Raw genomic sequence first — 8,695 nt, forward strand, 5'->3', positions numbered from 1 at the left:
CAGGACCATCAACAGTTGATGACGATGAGCCACAGACCGATATCGATTTCTATGTGGATCGTGATATGATTAACATCGCGGACACAAAAGTTGCTCGCCACGTCGGAGAACACTTCCTCAGGCACATTCAGAAGTTGCAAGAGGTGCAAGACGTGCTTAAACGACTTGATTCAGCTGGACAAAAGCCATGATTAATTTAAATTCGATTATATCCACTTGTTTGTTAACTCCTCCTCTTTTTCTCGTTTATTGTTGTTGAACACTAAAGTAATCTCCTGTCCCCGTTAATTTATATGTTAATCGGCTTTCAATTTCGACTTTTTCGGTTTATTGTATCCACTACACATATAATAATCAAGGTAAAGTTCTTTATCGGTATAATGAGTGAAAGCATCAATAATTTGTTCCAATGCATAAAATGCTATTTTCCATAGTGAATAGTACGCATGTAGTGTATACTTTGACCTATTTGATCACCCAGAATGTAGTCTTAGTCGTATTTTCTTTGTATCACTGCGTCTCTTTTCCACAGAGAAAAAAGAGAGATAAAAGACAACAACACTATTTATAACACATCTCTCATTTTCAAGACACTGAATCAATTTCTTACGATTTTCAGCTCCAAAACAAGGACAATCTATCTGAATAATGTTTAACACTGGGTAAGGTTCCTGTTGTGTTTGCGGTTAGCTGATTTTCAATCCGAAATTTTCAGAAAATTTGTCGGAAAAACTGTGTTGATAACCGGTGCATCTCGAGGAATAGGAAAAGAAATTGCGCTGAAATTGGCGAACGACGGTGCCAATATTGTTGTAGCTGCCAAAACCGCCACTGCTCATCCTAAACTTCCAGGCACCATTTATACAGCTGCCGAAGAAATTGAAAAGGTTGTCCGCATCATGAATCTTCTCTCCAAACCACTTATTTTCAGGCAGGTGGAAAAGCTCTTCCATGTATCGTTGATGTTCGTGATGAAGCTTCTGTTAAAGCATCAGTTGACGAAGCAGTTAAGAAGTTTGGTGGAATCGATATTCTGGTCAACAACGCATCAGCCATCTCTCTCACCGACACTGAGTCGACCGAAATGAAACGATACGATTTGATGCATTCCATCAATACACGTGGCACATATCTGATGACGAAGACATGCCTTCCATATCTAAAGTCGGGCAAGAACCCACATGTCTTGAATATTTCACCACCGCTTCTTATGGAGCCACGTTGGTTTGCGAATCATGTGGCGTACACAATGGCAAAATATGGAATGTCAATGTGTGTGTTGGGACAACATGAAGAATTCAAACCACACGGTAGAGTTACATGTATACAAATGAAACTACCCATTGAATCACAGGAATCGCTGTGAATGCCCTATGGCCGCTCACCGCCATCTGGACTGCCGCCATGGAGATGCTCTCCGACAAGGGTGGAGAAGCTGGGAGCAGAAAACCAGCTATCATGGCTGATGCCGCCTATGCTGTTCTGTCTAAAAACTCCAGAGATTTTACTGGAAATTTCTTGATCGATGAAGACATTCTCAAAGCCGAAGGTGTCACTGATTTTGAAAGGTTTGGTTTTCAAGGTTTCAAGAAAAACCATGTTTCTTTGTAGATACGCATGTGTACCCGGCGCGCCATTGATGCCTGATTTCTTCATTCCATCAGGAACATACGACCATAAGTTTTCTACAGGAGCAACCTTTGGAAAAAAGAAGGTTGCCCATGAGGCAGGAGTGATTGAGGAAGAAATCAAGCAGACCTTCGAATCAGCGAAACGCCTTTTGAATGGAGATATAGTCAAGAAGACAGGATTCGTGTATCAATTCATTCTAAAAGGTGTGAAAATGTTCCTCATATTTTTTCAAAGAATTTGCTTTCAGATCCTGTAACAAAATCCGAGCGATTCATCACATTAGACTTGAAAAACGGCGATGGAGAGATTATCGACAATCAGTCTTGTCACAAACCAGATGTCAAATTCACCCTGGCACCAGAACACTTTGCTCCTCTGTTCAGTGGAAAATTGCGTCCAACAACTGCGTTGATGACAAAGAAACTGAAAATCTCTGGTGACATGCCCGGTGCGATGAAACTGGAGAGTCTTCTCAGAAAGTTCACCGAAGGAAAACTCTAACTGGCACTTTATATTGTTATTTTGTAGAATTCTCGAACTTATTCCCCTCGATTTTGTATCATTTTGCTTGTAAATCGGAGTATGGACCATAAATTCGTAAAATGCGGAAGCTGTCTGAGAATGAACTTGTGTGTCTTTGGAAAAAATTCGAGACTCCGAAATCTGTCCCTCTCCAACTGAAAAGTGTTTTCCAGAAACCTTCCAAACAAGGATGGTGTCTGTCTTGTCTTGAGTATTCTCGAAATTCACCAAATAGAAGATGCGACTAAAAAAGAAATAGAAAAAGGGTATTGCACCCAATTTGTCTCATTTTCATCACATCCCCTCCTCTTGCTCCGTCTTTCGTCCCATTTTAATTTTCAAGGGATATCCACATCATCTGTCAAAGACCACGACGGAAATGTGAATGTTTCATCCAATGAGAATACGTATAATACAAGACAATGACACATTCTTAGAAAATTTTCAAAACATGACATGCAGTCATTCAGGAATTTTTGTAATTTGCAACATGGAGCTGAAACCGAAGCCTCCCAGCTGAAATGGAAGATTCTCAATAACTTGATCAGTACCATAAACTTTTCTTGAAATTGGCCAACTTTTGATACCTCAGTCACCATTCGAGAATCTAAAAATGGAGTGTCGGCCAACCAAAAATCATTTCCCAAGAGCACCGATTTTCGATCAAACCTTTACTATGTATTTCTATCCTCTTTTTTCTTCCTTCTCAGAACCGCCACTATTCATTTTTACCGCCCATAAAATCCATTCAACTGAGTGCTTTTTTATGCGTTTGTTTTTATAGGTATAAGCAAAAACATTCCGGCACAGTAAATTTTCTTTCAGTCTTTGCAAAAATATTTCTAATTTTCAAAGTTTCACCTGTTCTTGTAGTTTATAGCCACGAGAAAGTATAAAGATCATATAAGAGTAACAAGGGAACATTGCAGAATTCAAATGACAAATCTCTTTCGACTGAAATAGAGAAATAGAGAAAGCGTCAGAAATCGTTACTTTGAACCTTTTCTTTTCGTTTTATTGAGATTCAGCCACATTATTTTTATGGGGAAACCGCAAGAATCGTATGAGAAAGGACCAGATAAATTTTTCTTTCAGTTTTTCTGGGAAACTTCATTTTCTAACACCGAATTTTGAAATATACCGTTATATTTTTTTCCTGTTTTTGATTTTTCTCGAGATGTCACTTTCAGATTGAGTCACACTTCTCTGATACTTGAAAACCAGTCAGACTAGAATACGTATAATACAAGACAATGACACATTCTTAGAAAATTTTCAAAACATGACATGCAGTCATTCAGGAATTTTTGTAATTTGCAACATGGAGCTGAAACCGAAGCCTCCCAGCTGAAATGGAAGATTCTCAATAACTTGATCAGTACCATAAACTTTTCTTGAAATTGGCCAACTTTTGATACCTCAGTCACCATTCGAGAATCTAAAAATGGAGTGTCGGCCAACCAAAAATCATTTCCCAAGAGCACCGATTTTCGATCAAACCTTTACTATGTATTTCTATCCTCTTTTTTCTTCCTTCTCAGAACCGCCACTATTCATTTTAACCGCCCATAAAATCCATTCAACTGAGTGTTTTTTTATGCGTTTGTTTTTATAGGTATAAGCAAAAACATTCCGGCACAGTAAATTTTCTTTCAGTCTTTGCAAAAATATTTCTAATTTTCAAAGTTTCACCTGTTCTTGTAGTTTATAGCCACGAGAAAGTATAAAGATCATATAAGAGTAACAAGGGAACATTGCAGAATTCAAATGAAAATTGGCTCAATCTTCCATGTTTTCTGATCTTTGAAGAAGAGTATTCATGTGATGAGTGGGAGAGGAGAATATATTGAAGTATGAAAAGATTTTTTTCAATGTATTTTTATGTTTGGAATATTCTTTAAAATCCTATAACGACGCCCTTTTATAAAACAGTTCAATATTCAAGTCCCCTTGTTACCATTTGCTCCTTCATCTCTTTCTTCTTCTGAAACCCTTTGTCAGCTGTCAAGTTGAATGCTGAGGCGACCCAATTAATAGAGACAAGCCATCCACTATTTGATTTTTTATCTTCTGATAACATATGTCGGATTTCTGTTGGTTCCACAAATCTCTTTCGACTGAAATAGAGAAATAGAGAAAGCGTCAGAAATCGTTACTTTGAACCTTTACTTTTCGTTTTATTGAGATTCAGCCACATTATTTTTATGGGGAAACCGCAAGAATCGTATGAGAAAGGACCAGATAAATTTTTCTTTCAGTTTTTCTGGGAAACTTCATTTTCTAACACCGAATTTTGAAATATACCGTTATATTTTTTTCCTGTTTTTGATTTTTCTCGAGATGTCACTTTCAGATTGAGTCACACTTCTCTGATACTTGAAAACCAGTCAGACTACTACTTGAAAAAAAAAACCAAAAATCTTCTTTCAGATACGAAGCAATTCGTAAAATGTTTGAAAATCTAAGCTCATTGAGCAAAACGATTAAAAATTTATAGGAAAAGCGTTTAGTCACTATGAATATTTTTGGTTTCTTCTAGACCTCATTTTTTTCAACACACTCGAATTTCAATTTGTTTTTACATCTTCTGATTTGCAACACATTTTCTTTTTAAAATAAGGAAGGGCGGCAAAACTTTTCAGTTGTTTTAGTGATTTAGCTACTTCGTGGGTAATTAAGAGACGAAGAGTTGTATTCTTTTTGCATTACTTAAGAGTTGCGCTATTGATTCTTGCATATTCTCCCGTACCCAGAAAATATTAGAGCTGATACTTTTGAATGGTTTAAATCAACATCACATTTTCCATGTCCGGTTACTTTTCAATGAACCCACGTGTCTGTTTCCAAATGACCAGACTGATGTCTTATATATTTTTTCCATTATTTTGACCGGAAAAAAACGAGAAAAAATAATTAGTATTCACCCCCATATTTTTTTTCCTATTCAACTGGATTCTTCTTTTTGGTCCATTTTTCTATATCCTTTTTTCCGGATTTTTTATTGTTCCAAAGCCTAATTGGTTAAACGGGCTGGTACACTTTTAATCCAATCGAAATTTCTTTTTCCCCGCAAAACGGAAATTCGTAGTCTTATGCTTCTATTTTTGACACATGTTTTTTACATCGTTTATAGCCTACATGGTACTTACGGTTTTTTTAGATTTGTCAATCTATTTCAAAAATTGATGGAATGGGAGAAGATAATGGTGAGTCTATGAATGCATATCAACTATTGAATTAAGACTTTCAATGATTTTTTTCTTACTCCTCGAGGCTTGATTCCCCTAACTCTTCCAAACGGTATGAGACTACCTCAAATATACCAGGCATTTCTGAGCAAAAAAAGGTTTTTGAACTCTTCTCCCGAAAGGATTCTGAAACAAAAAATAAACTTTTCTGCTGTCTTCTCATCCTTCTTTTTCCCGCATCCCAATCTTTTTTATTTATTGAAAAGAAAACTTTTTTCTTCCCCCGTCTTCTTTTTTTTTTCGGTAGATGGAAGGTGTCCCCATGGGACGGTACCAAACCACTTCTTTTTCTTTCCCAAAAGGTTTTCTTTTTCATTCCCCATCGTCATTTTATTCTTTAGGTCCAAAGGTCTTCTTTTGGAGACTGGTTCTTAAAAATACCCCGAGGGCACCATTCAAGAACTATTTGAACCCGGAAAAATAGTCGATTTCCTTTTTTAGTAGTGGAATAAAAATATACATGTATTAATTTTTTTGTTTTTTGTTTGCTTTTATGTTTTGAACTTTCCCAACACGAGTTATTTTCCGAAATAAACCTACTGTGTCCCTCATATACCTGTCACGCATGTGAAGAAAGTATTCGAGGAAAAAGCTATTACATGTCTTTGTCAAGTGTCCACTTGCCTATTTTTATGAGCTCCAATTATTTCTTTTCAGTTTTTACCCTCCATTTCCAAAAAAAGGCTTTCGTGATTTGTCCCGTTGGTCGCTGATTGTTTTTGTGAACACTAATGAGACTTAATCGGGAGCTATTAGTTTTTAAAGAAGAAAATTAGCTGAAAATAGAGGAAAACAAGATCTCCAAAAGCTGATGAGGAGAAGGAAGTGAAGAAAAACAGTGCATAAAACTTCTTTGAAAATTTTGAGTCATGATTTAAAACAATGGGAAGGTTTGGAAAAATGAAAGACAGTTGAGAATTATTGCATCAACCCCCTGTTCCTTCCACAATATTATTTTCCCGGTTGCAAACTATTTTTTTTTCGATTCATAATTCTAATCGGATATTCCGAGCTGAGAAACAAGCATTTCCTCCCTCTAAAAAATTTGCCTCAAGTTTTTTTTTCTATCTGGTATGCCCTCCGCTATATTTATTTCTGTTTTTTGAGTTTCTTAGCAAACTATATGTAAGGGTACCCACTTTCAAGATTGTTTGAAATAAGAGGAACATTTCTAGGTGATACTTTCACGTTTCCTTTCCGAACCATACTATTTTCTAAAACCGCGTTTCTCTCACAGACCAATTGAACTTCCTTGAATACGCCTGGTTTTTGCGAAATTACCCTACTTTGTCTTACAAATTAGCTCAACCTATGACTAACTTTCCAATGACTCTTTCATCTAAAATATCTGTCTGTAAAAGGCTTTACCTCAGTTTTGAGCTTCCCCTTTCTCTTTGAAATTCATCTAATAGTGTCTTATACAATGTATAATTTCGTTCAAATACTTCAACACCAATAGTTTCCAGCCTAAGGGTTAACATTTTTTTGGTCTATTTTCCATCTGTCTAGATAATGTACTTATTCACTTGCGCAGTAATTTTCTGAGATAAGACGAGAAATTTAATTAGTCATTTTCTCTCATTTCTTTCTCTTATCCCGTGCTCAAATATATTTAGAGAAGGTCCGCTAAATTTATGCTCGAAGTTGACACTTCTCTTTAATAAATTCTTCTTTATTCAAAATTCCGTAAACACTCTAATACATAGTCCCTCCTAATTGAACGCCACCCTCTAATAGAACGTCCTCCGATTTGTGCTCCGAAAAATAGAACGCATAATTTACCATGCACCAGATTATCAATTTGTTGCTTTTCAATGAAGGTTGAGACATTGTACAGTACACAAGTAGCATGATCGTTCTCTTTTATTACCCACTTTTCTTTTTTTCCCACACTCCGAAAGCCTCTAATTGAATGCCACCCTTTAATAGAACGTTCTCCCAGCTATGTATTGAAAATTTACGGTAGTTATCTATGCTAAATCTCCAAAACCCAAACAATTTCTTTGTTGCAATTTCTTATTCGAGTGTTTCTGAATGAAAGTGTAGATTTAGGATACACCCAGGAAATATGATACATTTGAACGATCAGAGAACTTTTTTCGGAACTTTTGGAGGACTTTTCTGACGTAGATCTACTTGAAAGTTCAAGCTGACATTTTTTTCCCTAAAAATCTGATATTGAAATTGTGAAGTTCTTTAATCTTTGTACTGAATGATATGTTCTAATCTCATTTCTATTTCCCCCCGCACAAATTCAGATTATAAATCCCAAAAGAAGTCCCCTAGGCGGATTAGACCATGTCACAGTAAGATTCGAACATTCAATTTTTTAAACTTCTAAACCACAATAAAATAAAGAAAGGTTCTGACCAAAATTATGAATAAATACAACTTCTTAATTTTTTCAATTTATTACATGTATTCGGAGAAATTATTCTCCCAAGGTGTATGCTCATAGTGAAGCATGTACAAAAACTTCAGAACATGCATCATGATAAATTTTCGGGAACGTGACAAATATCGTAGAAAGTCGAATGAATAGTCGACAAATTGGTTGATTCATAAGGAAGTCTCGTAAGAAAATGATGCTAGGTAGTTCGGATGCTTTTTCTTTCAACATGTGCATTAACAACAATATCAAAGCTTGCTATGAATTATATTACATGAAAAGTTATTTTTTTCTGGAAAATAATTTTGACAAACTCAATTCGCTTCCGCATTTGAATTAAGAAGATGTTTGATCACTATTTATTTTGAGGAACTCATTTTTCTGACATTTGAAGTCCTCTCGAATCTTGAATCTCTCCTATTCTCGAGTACATTTATAACCTGAGGCAACTACTTCTTCTATAACTCCGGAACTAATCTCTTTCTCAGTAAACTCTTTTCTAAACGAAACCGCCTATTTGAATTTACATATTTTTGCTTTCTCGCTCTTTTTTCTTCCCTTTTCGAGTAGAAAAGTGTTATTCTGGAAAAAGTTTCGCTGACGGATATGTACTTAGTTAACATTCTGTAGATTTCTTTTCCAAATTTTTTAGACAATCATCCTCTGAAAATCAACAAAAAATTATTCTGTTTGTGACAATAATATGGTCCATTTTGAAACTTATGTAAACGAGGCGTGAGTCTGCTGAACTTGCTAAGAGTTTTTTGATGTTATGTGCTGCAGCGAAAAATAAGATGTTCAAAAAAATCCCCTATCATACATATGTGTAGTTTTATTGTTTCAAATATTGACACTGCAATTTATATGAATTTATCATACATTAAACTTACAATTTCCAGGTGTT

At 35.7% G+C, this 8,695-nt stretch overlaps 1 protein-coding gene across 1 annotated transcript; it reads left to right on the forward strand.

The window, feature by feature from the left end:
* Positions 1-648: 648 nt before the first annotated feature.
* On the forward strand, positions 649-2,133 carry Cbr-dhs-6 (the record flags this gene model as incomplete). Its single annotated transcript, XM_002632058.1, has 6 exons — positions 649-662; positions 716-887; positions 932-1,310; positions 1,355-1,568; positions 1,612-1,835; positions 1,880-2,133. 6 exons carry the CDS (start codon positions 649-651, stop codon positions 2,131-2,133), a joined length of 1,257 nt encoding a protein of 418 aa, XP_002632104.1.
* Positions 2,134-8,695: the final 6,562 nt, after the last annotated feature.

The sequence above is a fragment of the Caenorhabditis briggsae genome, assembly GCF_000004555.2.
Source record: "Caenorhabditis briggsae complete genome, chrII, whole genome shotgun sequence".
Lineage (NCBI taxonomy): Eukaryota > Metazoa > Nematoda > Chromadorea > Rhabditida > Rhabditidae > Caenorhabditis > Caenorhabditis briggsae.